This window comes from Mustela nivalis, assembly GCF_964662115.1.
Source record: "Mustela nivalis genome assembly, chromosome: 19".
Taxonomy (NCBI): domain Eukaryota; kingdom Metazoa; phylum Chordata; class Mammalia; order Carnivora; family Mustelidae; genus Mustela; species Mustela nivalis.
Genome location: NC_139038.1, coordinates 27237655 through 27250610, shown reverse-complemented (window position 1 = coordinate 27250610; position 12956 = coordinate 27237655). Strand labels below are relative to the sequence as shown.

Genomic DNA, 12956 nt, shown 5'->3' with positions numbered 1-12956 from the left:
GACCTACGATGCGGAGGGTCTAAGAGCTGGTGGCAGCGGCTTGAGGTCACACAGTGAGGACCAAGCAGGGATTTGAGCCCAGATCTCAATTTGTGATGCACAGAGCACCTGTTTGTGAACCCCGCTCACCAACATTTTTAGAAAGAAGAAAAAAAAAAAAACTGATCTTGGTGAGTGCTGGTGGCCAGACCTTCACCAAGCCAAGGCCTTGCCCCTTGACCCATGGCCCAGCTTCTTGTTTGGTTTGGTATCTCTGAAGGGTCTGTCACTGAGCTGGGCATGGCCTGCTGTTCACAAACATTTTGGCATTTGGGTCTCGAATGCCAAAAAGATGTCACCTTCTTGTCACCTGGCCAGCCCTTCCCAACAGCCCATCTTTTAGTTCACTGCCTTCAAAGCCACGCCAACTCCCTCCTACACTCATCTTTATGAATTTGTCTTGTTAGAATTCCAGGAGTGTAGACTTTGCTTGTATTTTTCCCTGGTTTGGCTCCTGAATGCAGTAGGTGCTCAATAAATAATTGCCAAATGAATGGGGAAAAAATAGATGTGTGACGGGTGCCAAGGGCCTGATAAGGGTGCCTGGTGCATAAAGTTGGAAAGCTGTGTGGAAGGAAGGAAGGCAGGCAGCCTGGTCTGGTGGACAGAACCTGCCTGGGAGCCAGGAGCCCCAGATTCAAGTGCCCGCTTGGTCCCCCTCCCCTCTGAGCCTCAGTGTTTCCATCTGTCCAATGGGGTAGGCCAGGAGAGGACTGTGAAGACCTCTTTCCAGCTGCATGTTTCACTCCATTCTGCTCTGGCTGCTCACCCCAAAATTCTGAATCTCTGTGTTCAACCGGCAGGCTCTGTAGTTGGGTTCCTCCTTCCCAGTGGGACTCATGTTCCATAAGGGGAGGTCTCTAGAATGGCGTCTGGTCCCGTGGTCTCTGGACTGAAGGCCATTTGGTGCAGGGTTTTCACATGACCACAGGGAGAGACAGGGGGTGTGAGTGAGCAGCCAGGGTCCAAGTCGGGGGAACAAAAGGGTGGGGTGCGGACTGTGGCAAAGCAAAGACATGTCCCCTGTCCACTGGGACAGCTGCTATCAAGATCCACTCCCCTGTTGCTATGATGGGATGTGACCTGGCAATGCCTTTACTTTCTCATTTAAAAAAATGTATTTATCTATTTTAGAGAGTGAGTGGAAGGGGGGAGGGGCAGAGGGCAAGGAAGAGAGAGGAACTTGAGCAGACTTCCCACTGAACACAGAGCCAACACGGGGCTCGCTCTCACAACCCTGAGATCATGACCAGAGCCAAAATCAAGAGTCAGACACTTAACTGACTGAGCCACCCAGGCGTCCCCTGCCAGTCTACTTTAAAAGAGACCAGAATTCCAGATTTTTTTACATGTAGTCTCCAATGTTTTAAATGTCGGCAACTTAAAAAAAAAAAAAAGGAAACAAAAAGCCCCGAATAACAACAGTAAACACCACGTGGACCGAACATACCCTTGTGAAACCCATCTGGTTGGCAAGTGGCGGGTCCCTGACCTTGCAGGATGACCTCCTCTCCCTTCCCCCCAGAACTGCAAAATACTTTAGAAAAAGAACCAAAGTTCTCTCCATGTGTAATCTGTGCCAAAAATAACTGAGTTGGATCTCAGTTGGCCAGGCCTTCCTGTCTTTCTGTCAGTTGCTGTGGATTCTTAAACTGCTAGAGAGAATGTTTCTATCCCTACATTACATGTTTATTTAAAAAAAAAAAAAAAAAAAGATAAAAAAAAAAAAAAAAAAAGAATGATTCTATCCCAAGTTCTCATGCCCCGGGGGAGGCATGGGAGAGAGTGGGCAAGACCTCCAGTGCCCTTTTGAATGAATTCTGCCACTTAAAATCCTGCATGAATGGAGGAGCAGGACACCAAGCTAGGCCTGGAGAATGAGTTGCTGTTTTGATTTGCTCATATCATTTACCCCTTTTGTGGAATCACACTCACCCTACTGAGGCTCTGAAGGGACCACCAAGTTTGGGGGTCCCGCCCTCTCACTATGGGATTGGTCCCTATTTGGCATATGATTCAAGCCAGCCAATCAGAGGCCTTGCTTAGCATTTTCTACATGGATGCTCAGAGAGACGCTCATTTTGTGGGAGTTGCTACACCAGCAGGATATGAGACAGGCGGAGGTACAGACAACAGCTGAGCTGAGAAAGGGAGAAATGGAAAGAAAGAATTTGGACATTATGCAAGTCCCTGGATCCAGCCACACCTGAGGCCAGACTACCTCTCAGCTATGTGAGCCAATAGACAGTCTCTCTCTCCCTTTCCCTAATTTGGAGGATTCAGCTATCTACAACAACTGCCTCAAATCCTAGAGTACACAAGAGAACCCCATAACTCTTCCTACAGAGCTAAGTCACTTTGTTCTGTCCCCTGAAACACTAAGGTCAGGTCATTTGTCCTAGGTCATCAACTACACAAAGGCAAGACTTCATTTAACCCATGTTTAAAGAATCCTATTTGCCTGCTCTTTTCTTTCGGTCAAAGATTCTCAGACTGGGTTCCTCAGAGTCAGAGGGGACCACAGAAGTTTCTAGAGATGCCACAGATGGCAGGAGGGAGGCAGAGTGGACAGGACTAGAAAGAGCTTGAAATCCTCTGGATAATGGATACTCTTTGAGCTTTTACCATTTTTGAGGTATCGCTAGATTCTTTTCCAAAACCTTTTTTTCCCTTCCCCCATGGGCAATGAGCCAGAACCTAATGGGATGCCCACTGAACAGATCAGAAAACCAAGGACCAGGAAACCAACCCCTCAGGTTAAGTAGTAAGTAGATGTGTGCGCCTTAAGGACCACCACCCAGCCCTCCACTCCCCCCACTCCCTGCCCCTGCCTGATTCCTGCCTACCACCCCCCCATTTAAGCTTCCTTTTAGGGGCCCCAAGGAGTACCCAATGTGGCCTTAGGGAGCCTGCACAGCCCTCTGGGAGGAAACATCCCTTGACCCTGGTTGGTTAATGCTTAGTGAGATCACTGGCAGGCAGGGAACTATGGCGGTGGAGCCCAGAGTGGGATCCGGGGTTGTATTTGGGACCAAATGATTAACTTTGTTGGCCAGGTATGGGCCACACTCTCATTTTTCATGCACTCACCTCTGGGCCGCACTGCGGTTCCTTGTCCATTCCCTTTCGAGCTGGGAAACAAGTTCTTCTGAGGAGTTTTCTCGGCTAAGTGACCAGAGGTCTTCCGGTCCCAGTGTCCTCCTGTAACCCCTCCAGACCAGCCTGTGAAGGAAGGTCACCAGAGCAAGCTCCCATTGCCGTTCCCCCGGCAGGGTCCTGACGTGGTAGCTGTGTGACCGTGACCCTGAGTAAGTCACCTCACCCCTCTGTGCCTCTGCTAGACCCTCAGGAAAACGAAAGCAATTAGCTGAACCACACCTAACATTTGTGGGCACTTTCCAGTTTACAAAAATCATCTCATTAAATCTCACGTGATGACTACTGACCCATTTTACAGATGAGGGGAAAAAAATAGAGGCTCAGAGAGATCAAGTGTCTTAACCAAGGAGCAACCTGCGTGGCAAGGGAAATCAACCTCCCCAGGGGTCAGAAGCTCCGAGTTGGACACCCGAACTCTACCCTAGCTTTCCCCATGATACACACGTTTCCTGAGCTCTTCTTTATAACACTGGCTGCAATTATGATTTACTTTGTTGGTCTGATCATTTACTGAGTGTCTTTCCCCTCCACTGGAGGGCAAGCTCCAAGGGGACAAGGTGTATTTACCTTTATCCTCCTCCTCTATATCCTAACCGGCCAACACAGGGCAAAAGATTTGCCAGATGAAGCCACTCACCAGCTCTGTGACCTTGGACAAGTCACGTCCCATTAGCAGACCTCAGTTTTCTCACTTGAAAAAATGAGAGCGTTTCCCAGCACTTAAGCCTAGGACATGAGATGACTGTAGGTGGCCCATTGTTGGAGGAGGGCACGGAGAGGACGTGACCTCTGGTTCTCGCATAAGCTGAACCTGGGCAATTGGAGCCTCCTTACCCCTCCCCCGTCCTTGGAATGTATGTGGTGCTCACCCTGTCGTTGCAAGGATGCAGCCTTGAGAGAGCGCTATGTCGTCGAGACTGTCTGGACGGTACATGTGACTGAACCGCAGTGAACCCTCCACGTGAACTAAGATTCTGGCCTGCAGGTGTGGAGATCCACTCGTCTTGTGGCCGCCCAGGGCCAAGCCTGGTAAGTTCCCTCACTTATTAAAACTGCCGCCTGCCAGTAGGAATGGCTTGCCTCATTCTATAGTCTCTCCTTGCCCTCCAGGTGTGGGGGCCAGTTTGCGAACCAACACACATACACAAGAAATTAATTATTATAGACTTCTCTAGAGGGAGTGTTGCTTACTTCTCAGGTCTCCGTGATCTTTCTGCCATAACACCAAGGCGAAGGTCTTGTTTGGTGCTGGTCCTTAGCTCCCCATCTGAGACTTTCTAAATTCCTTTTTCTTTCTTTATTTTTTTAGAGAGGTGCAGGGCAGAGGGAGGAGAGAGAATCTTAAGCAGGCTCCAGGCCCAGCATGGAGCCCAATGGAGGGCTCGATCTCACAACCCTGAGATTATGACCTGAGCCGAAATCAAGAGTTGGACACTTAACCGACTGAGCCACTCAGGCGCCCCTCTGAGTTCCTTTTTTTTTTATTGAACCTAGGGCAAACTCGTGCTGACCTAGAAGTCATTAACCTGGCTTGGTTTTCACTGGCATTTTTTGGGAAGGAGATCTACATGGCAAGCGATTCAGGAGATTTTTTTCCAACTTGCAGTGATAGAAAGTTTCCTTTTAAAAAAGATTATGAAAGTCAAAAAAGTGGGTTGATTTCAAGAAAAAAGACTTTAAGAGAGGAAAATACTACTCCAGTAAGGCAAAAAGCTTGAAGAATGGTCCATAAATGCCATGTTTGGGAGACAGAGGGCTAGGTCCTCTCTAGAGCTGGTTAGCAAGCCTGTATGCACTTCCCACCCATTCCTCACCCCCTACAGCATCCTAATTCTTTGTGTATTTACCAGCTACTTTGTAGGATGCTCGTTAAGGACTAGACGCTATGCTAAGTGCCTCACAAGATTTATTTCTCTTAATCCGAAAACCCTCCAAGGTAGATGCCATTATTATCCTTGTTTTACAGGCACAGGGACTGAGACACAGAGTGGTTAAGTAGCTTGCCCAGGGTCACACAGCCAGGAAGTGGTGGGGCTAGGATTCAAATCTAGGTGCTACCAAGATCTGACTGCAGTGTGGCCAAGAGGGGACCCAGCAGGTGGGCACACCCTCAGAGCCTGGTACACTGGCCCTGGAGAAACATCTGTCTTCTCCACCAGCCTGGGAGCCTCTGGGGAGTAAAGATGTGGTCTTTTACCTCTTCAGCCCTGGTGCTCCACACATAGTAGGTGTTTCACACATAGTAGGCGCTTCTTAGATGTTGGCAGAAGGCATGAAGCTGAGTAATTGATATGATTTTGTTGAGCACCTGCTGTGTACCAGCAGAAAGCAATTTACATGTAATGAGGATAGAGTTGTTCCCCTTTTACAGAGGGGCAAACTGAGACTCTGATTGTTTGCCATATGGGCTGGCTCAGAGCGAAAGCCAGGACTCAAACCCAGACCTCACCCCAGTGGGGGAATGGGAATGCGATGTGATATTGGGCATGTTGAAATCTGACAGGGAAGCACTGAGGCTGGGAGGAAGAGAGGCTGGCTGGCCTCCTTAGGCTTGGGAGGAAATGTCTCTGGGGAGAGCTGGGATGACAAATAAGACAGCAAATGCAGGTCCCTTTCCTGCTACTGTACTTACCCAGAAACCCACCAGAACGTGACCCTGGAGGGGAAGGAAGCTTCAGCCTCTGGACATGGATTCTGTAAAGACAAGAGATGGGGTGGAGGAAGGACTCGATCTCACGTTCCATGGTGGTCGTAAGGCAAGGGAACCAAGGTCAGGAAAACGGGATGAATGGACCGTGATCTTGGTACCAATTGCTCAATGGCATGCCCTGCTTATCCGTCAGAGGTGGGCTCCAGTGTGCTTGGAGGTTCCTAGCAGGCAAGGCGAAAAGGGACTATGCTACAAGTCTGACAGCATCCACAAGAACTAACAGCTATCAATACTGAGACCAAGAAGTTCTCAAGGCAGGAGCATGCATGACAGAGACACCAACATCCTCGAAATTATGCCTTGGGGCATATGGCGAGAAGGTGCAGAGGTCCTGAGATCTTGCCAGCTGCTCCAGAAAATTCTCATGCATCTATACCCTTCACTGATAGGGCACAAGACTGCCTATTTCACCATATGTTTGGCTCATTATCAATTTTTTATTTTTTGCTTCCATTCTCATGGAGCAAAGAAGCTCTACCCTAGTTTTCACTTGATTAATCACATAGCTGAGCATTTAAAAAAAATTTTTTTTAGGTTATTGAGGTGATCTCTTCCACAGAGAATTCCTGATTTCACAAGCTAGCTCAGGGCTCCCCAGTGCCAAGAACTCCTCCTCTGGGGTTCTTCCTCCAGTCATAATTTCACACACATTTGTAGAATTATGTGGTGAATGTCTGATTCCTCAACCTGGCTGTTAGCTGCCTGAGGATGGGAACCACATCTGCTTATTCACCCTCAGTCCTCAGCCCCTAGCTGGGGCACAGAGCAGGGACTGGCCAGCTGCAGCCCCCAGCCCAGATCCTGGCACACTGTCTGTCTCTGCAAATAAAGTTTTATTGGAACAGCCACGTTCCTTTGACATACTGTACTCTCCCCACTGCAACAGCAGAGCCGAAGTTGTCACAGAAACCATATGGCCCACAAGGCCTAAAATATTGTCTGTCTTGCTCTGATCAGAAAAACTGGCCAACCCTTGGCATAGAGTAAATGTACAATACACATTGTGCTGAATGAAAGACTGAATGAAACGTTATTAAAGGCTTGTGCTCTAGGCTACCCCCCTTCTGTCCCATGGGGAGAACCCAAGACCAGAACAGGAACAGGGACAAGGGAGGCCCCGGGTTGGAGGCATGGCAACTTACGGGCTGCTGGGGGTCTTCAGGGAAGAAGGGGGGGTGATCGACAAGGCAGGACAGCACAAACTGGGCCGCCACCAGCGACAAGCACAGGTAGGTTGACAGGTGGTAGAAAGGGTCGCTCCGGAAGCCCTGTGGGAGAGAGAGCGGAAGTCCCACTGAGTCTGGCATGCCGAAGTCCACAGCCTGAGGCCTGTGAAGAGCACAGGCTAGGCAGGGTACCTGTGAGGGAAGAGAAGGTCAAGGTCAAGGTCAAGTGGGGGTTTCTGAGATGAAGAGCAGTGCCCTGACAAGGAGTCAGAGCCACAGGGTTTGAGAGCCAGGGCCCCCACATTCCCGGTGTCCCGATGGATGAACACCTGACTTACACGCATTCTGGTTGTACAAATGGTACACAGGGGTTTCTCCTTAGCCCGGTGATAACTGGTGGCAGCCCCTGGAGTGTGAGTTCTCCTTTCTCCTTGCGCCACCCAGGAAAGCCTTTCTCCACAGCAGTCCCCGTCCTTACCTCTCCCATTCTGTTTCCTCATGGCCGGTGTTGTCCGATTTAAGAAGGGAACTGGTGTTGCGGTGCCTGAGTAGCTCAATTGGTTGAGTGTTTGACTCTTGATTTTGGCTCAGGTCATGATCTCAGGGTCGTGAGCTCGAGCCCCACATTGGGCTCTGTGCTCCGTGGGGAGTCTGCTTGAGATTCTCTCTCTCCCTCCCTGCTCCTTCCCCTTCTCATGTTCCCTTTCTGTCTCTAAAATAAATCTAAAAGTCTTTTTTAAAAAGTAGATGGGAACTGGTTTTATGGAGCTTTTATTTTCTCTGCCTGGTGCCAATGCAGGAGTCTTTTTCTTTTTCTTTTTCTTTCTTTCTTTCTTTTTCTTTTTTTTTTTTTTTTAAGTAGGCTGCATTTCCCTTTGCAGATAAAATGATGCATGGTGTCCCTTCACACGGAAATGCAACTTCCCAGGACAGGTAACAGAAGTACAGGCGGGTATGCAGAATGGGTTTGTATCTGTAGATGAGAGCATGGGTGAAGATACGGGAGAACGGGCAGAAACGTACACACACCGACAGAGCGTGCATAGGTGTGTTTTGGAGGAGATCACAGGAGGGGGGCAATCCAGGCTCCTTACTGCTTCCCCTTTCCTGGGAATGTACACTCCACCCACTCTTCCCGCACTAGGAGCCTTTCCAAGAACACAACTTTGAGAGAGTAACACGTCCTGGAGACCATGTGGACGTAGATATGACTGAACCCCACTAAGGCCTCTATAAACTTGGAAGGTTCTGGAAGGTGGGTGCAGAGATCTACCTGTCTTGGGGCACCTGGGATAAGCCTCGTAAGTCCTCGTGCTTACTAACCCTGCCCTGCACCGTCTGGAGGGCCCTGCCTCTTCATCTCTCCTTGCCCTCTATGGATGTGGCCACTTGCAGATTTCACCGGGGAAGTTCCCGCAGTTGTGAACCGATAGTGTGGTTGTGCCCAGGGTTGGAGGGAGGGGGCACTGGGTGGATGGGTGAATGGATGTCCAGTGTGGGAACGGCTGTGTGCAGGGGTAGGTGTCCCAGTCTGTGGTTGTATGATATGCGAAGCGGGGCATAAAAAGGTATGTGTCAGGGCAGTGCGAGCAAACTCTGTGACATGCATGGGTCAGGCAGTGGGAATTTGTGTCCGTGGAAAATGTTTGGGAAGATGGTGGCATCTGTACATCGCTGGAGTTTAAGAGTTTAAACAACTGTGGTGTGTGTTTCTGTGTGCCAAGAAGTCACGTGTGCAAAGGGGAGGAGGGAAGACGGGACCCAAGGCTTGAAACTGCCCTATTGGTTCCCCCGGGGCCTCCACTTACCCCTTGCAAGGTCAGCTGGGCGGCACTGGTAGCCGGCAGGAGAAAACAGAGCAGCCAGTATCCAAACAGCACCCCGGATGCCCGGACCCCCTTCTTCCTCTCCGTGTGGATCAGGAACATGGCGAAACTCTGGACAGGAGAGTTGGGATGGGCCCCTGGAGGTGGGGAGGGAGAAAGGGAGCCCCGCTCTGCCCCATGCCCTCCACCAGGGCGGGGGGGGGGCGGGGAAGCCACTGCCAGAAGCAAGACCCACAAGCCTGGGTCATCCTTACCATCGTGGTGAGCCACACGGTGGGATGAATGAGGAATTCTGGGGCCTGGGGCGTTCCCCGCTGGATTCTCCAAAGAGCCACAGACACGCTGGAGGTGCAGAGGATTATGAGGGCGAGCCCAAGCACCTGGGAAACAGGCTTAGGTAAGGCTGGTAGGCGAAAAGAAAGGTGATGATGGCCAACTGGACAGGGACCCTGTGTCCAATTGAACAGTGGCTCTGGATGGGGCACCTGTTCAGGTCCCAGTGTTATGATTTAACAGTGCCACTGTAAAGGATGCTAAGAAAAAGCATTAAGGGATGTTGCAAATGGACCTTGACCTGTCAGTGTCCTATAAATAATAAGCCACAGGGGTCTGAGCCAGCCCAATATTTCCCAAAATGCAGGGATGGGGTGGGGGTGTGCCAAGGGGTTTGCAGGAGGAATGCTGTAGTATGACAAAGTGGCAGAAACGACATTCATTCCGCAGGTGAAAAAGTTCCACTCGTGGGGCACCTGGGTGGCTCAGTTGGTTAAGCAACCGCCTTTGGCTTAGGTCACGGTCCCGGAGTCCCAGGATCGAGTCCCACATCAGGCTCCCAGCTCCATGGGGAGTCTGCTTCTCCCTCTGACCTTCTCGCCTCTCATGCTCTCTCTCACTGTCTCTCAAATAAACAAATAAAAATATTAAAAAAAAAAAGTTCCACTCGCTTCACTGAGTCCCTTTTGAACCCTCCAGTGAAATCAGAGAAACTTTCGGTTGGGACTGGTAGTCTCTAGACCCTTCTCGAAGATGCGGTGGTGTCTCTTTTGAAGGAAAGAAAGTGACAGGGTGCACGCAGGCGAGAGAGAAGTCGGGACCTGGGTGCATTGGAGAAGCTATGGCGAGCACCTCAGTTAGTCCAAAGCAGGGCTCCAACGACTACCAACAGGCTGAGTTTGACAGGCCGCCTGTTTTTGTATCACCTGTGAGCTAAGAATGGTTTCGACATGTTTCCTTCTTTCCTTTTCTTTTTTAAGTAGGCTCCGTGCCCAGCGTGGAGCCCAATGCAGGGCTTGAACTCATGACCCTGAGATCAAGACCTGAGCTGAGATCGAGAGTCAGATGCTTAAGCAACTGGGCCACCCAGGCGCCACCCAGGCTTTGACATTTTTCCATCAGTAAACAAAACTCAAAAAATTTACGTGAAATTTATCTGAAATTCAAATTTCAGTGACTATCGATAAAATGTTACTTGAAACACAGTCACGTCTATGTATTCACTGTTGTCTGTGGCTGCTTTCCTGCTGCAGAATCCTTGGGGCAGAGACCATGTGACCCTCAAAGCCTCAAATAGATACTATCTGGCCCTTTAAGGAAGAGTGTGCAACCACTTGGTAGGTCAGCAATGGGAGAAAAATTAACAAGGTGTTAAGGGGATAAATGAACTTTGAAGGACATTCTTATAGAAGTTTGGGGAAGGGGGCGGATGAGCAGAAAGTCTTGCATATGGAATGCCAGTGTTTTTGTAGCATGGGAAAACAAGTATGTAACAATTTTAAGAGCTGGCTTTTAGGACTGCGAGTGGAGAAGCATGAAAATCCATGCAAGCCTCTTAAAGAACTTAAAAAGTTCATCCCAGCGCGATCCTAAAATCACCCCGTGGATCCCAGGAGGAGACACCGCACTGTTTGGGGGAATGCCAGGTGTCCATAAACAGGCGAGGAACCCACGAGGGGCCAGATGGGTGTGTTTGCAGACATGGGGATTTTATTATCACGAAATCTTTGTGGGGCGGATCTTGTTTCTCAGAGGTTTTCCTCTGTAGCCTCTGGAGTATTGCTCTGTTTGATGAATTTCTTGTCCCCACACTGTGTATGCTCCTTGAAAAGGAGGATTGCCCACTTCGGGGGTCTCAGCTTGGTTCCAGCCTGCTCCCCCCATCCACCTCCCAACACTTGTCTGCTTACAGGCTCCCAGAGGCAGCAGTTACCAGTTTGGCCTTGAAGAGCAGGGACATCCGGAGGTAGCCTTGGCCATGGCGGTGGAGGTACAGGAGGTAGATGGGGCCAAGGACCCACAGGTACATAGGGGGCACCCAGACCCCTGCCGTTTTCAGGAAGCACACGTTCAGTAGGTGGAGAGCAGTGGGCTCAGGCTCTGTCTCGTTCCAGACCTGAGGGAACACCAGGGCCACCCTTGTGATGGTACAACGCAGGGGTTCCAAACTCACCTGATTAGGGGGCAAGGCAACCTTTTGGACTCCCCTCCGCCCTTTTAAAAAGATTTTCTTTATGTGTTGACATAGAGAGAGACCACAAGCAGGCAGAGCGACAGGCAGAGGCAGAGAGAGAAGCAGGCTCCCCGCTGAGCAGAGAGCCTGATCTGGGTCTCGATCCCAGGAGCCCAAGGGATCATGATTTGAGCCCAAGGCAGCTGCTTAACCAACTGAGTACCCAGGCACTCCAATCTTTTGGACTCCTAACATTGACATGAAAATGGACCAAGCACCCTTTGGAGTACCTCGACATTCTCAACTCCTTTAATGCTAATATCATCAACCCTAAGAAGCAGAGGCAATTATCACTGCGCTTTTGCACAGAAGGAAGCAGAAGCCCAGAAAGTAAATAGCTGGGGTGATTGTCATCCAGGTGGAAAGCGGAGGTGTGGGTTATCTTTCTTGACTGCTCCCCATTTCCCTGCTGGCCAACACTGGGACTTTCAACCTCCCTGTGCCTCAGTTTCCTCCCCTGAAAAGGAGAGGGGTGGTGTGAAGAGAGTCTACCTTTAAGGGTTGCATTAAATGGGTTAATACCAGTAAAGCACATAGTAGGACGTTGGGCACAAAGTAAGCCCTCAATTAACATCAGTTATTAATCCTGCCTTACCTATCGGGCCCCTGAAATCCTGGGATTTGGCGACTCTCGCTCCCACCCCCTGAACGTCACTCCCCAGAGTCCTTTGCTAAGAACCTGGATGAAAGAGAAAGCCAGCCAGAGAGGCGGGGGTCCAGAAGCTTTTATGCAAATAGAGGTCAAAGCCCGCTGGCAGCTGGGAAGTCTGGAGGCCCCATTAGCGGTGCTGGGGTCTGGGGGTGGGGCGCAGGACCTGTTAAAGGGGTCGGTCTCCCCGGGCTGTTCCTTTGGCTGCGAATTTGGTGGTCTCTCCCCTCCCCAGTATCGCCGCCTTAGAGAGCTGTCGGAGAGATCTACCAAGCCCGGAAAAGGAGACTGGGGCAGGAGGGGGACACTTACATCCTGTCCCACACAGGGCTCTGCAGACGCGGCCATCGCGCGTTCCCCAGCGCCCGTCTGTCTGTGCGCCCGGCGGTCGGCCCGTCGGTCCCCGGGCAGCCACCTCGGCCCAGCTCCGGGTCCTGAAAGGGGCGGCGACTGGCAGGCTCTTCTGAGATTTGAGCTCCGGGACTGCCAAGCCCAGGGCAAGGTCCCGCCGCGCAGGAGGGGTGGGGCGTGAAGGGGTGGGAGAAGGCGATTGGAGGGGGCGCTTTGGGTGGCCCGAGAGGGCACCGGGGGAGGGGATCCCGGAGACCCGAGAGTGCGGTGGCATCCCCGTAAAACCCTCCAGCCCCGCAACAAGTGGGACGAACACTGTCTGTTTGTAGGGTGGTGGGAAGATTTTCAGATCACGAGTAAAGAGTTTAGCGCAGTGTGCAGCACACAGTAAATGCTCACAAGAACTAGCGATTATTAGCACTGATGGTGTTATTTCATGCCTAGGCTAAGCAGGGGATCACAGTGCCATACCAGAAATATGATGTGGAAGGATGGTTGCTACATCCTAAATAAGAAGAAAGAAAGAAAGAAAGAAAGAAAGAAAGAAAGA

The 12956-nt window shown here is 50.7% G+C and overlaps 1 protein-coding gene and 1 long non-coding RNA gene across 5 annotated transcripts in view; one reads left to right on the top strand and one right to left on the bottom strand.

Moving 5' to 3' along the window:
• The window catches only part of ABCC6 (ATP binding cassette subfamily C member 6), a 45309-nt gene extending 32744 nt beyond the window's left edge, over window positions 1–12565 (bottom strand). For 2 of the 4 annotated variants that reach the window (XM_082714957.1, XM_082714960.1), the window contains exons 1-7: window positions 12368–12565; window positions 11107–11289; window positions 9155–9280; window positions 8883–9011; window positions 7051–7176; window positions 5831–5892; window positions 3130–3261 (exon numbers count right to left, since the gene is read on the bottom strand). In XM_082714957.1, coding sequence (XP_082571083.1) covers window positions 3130–3261; window positions 5831–5892; window positions 7051–7176; window positions 8883–9011; window positions 9155–9280; window positions 11107–11289; window positions 12368–12403 — 794 coding nt within the window. In that variant the 5' untranslated portion in view covers window positions 12404–12565. Of the gene's footprint in view, window positions 1–3129; window positions 3262–5830; window positions 5893–7050; window positions 7177–8882; window positions 9012–9154; window positions 9281–11106; window positions 11290–12367 lie in introns of those variants that run through there. The other 2 variants (XM_082714958.1, XM_082714959.1) reach the window with 2 other exon arrangements.
• LOC309855071 lies at window positions 3718–8873 on the top strand. Its single transcript, XR_014306599.1, has 3 exons — window positions 3718–4227; window positions 7956–8007; window positions 8219–8873. It is a non-coding gene; the product is annotated as an uncharacterized lncRNA (long non-coding RNA).
• Window positions 12566–12956: the final 391 nt, after the last annotated feature.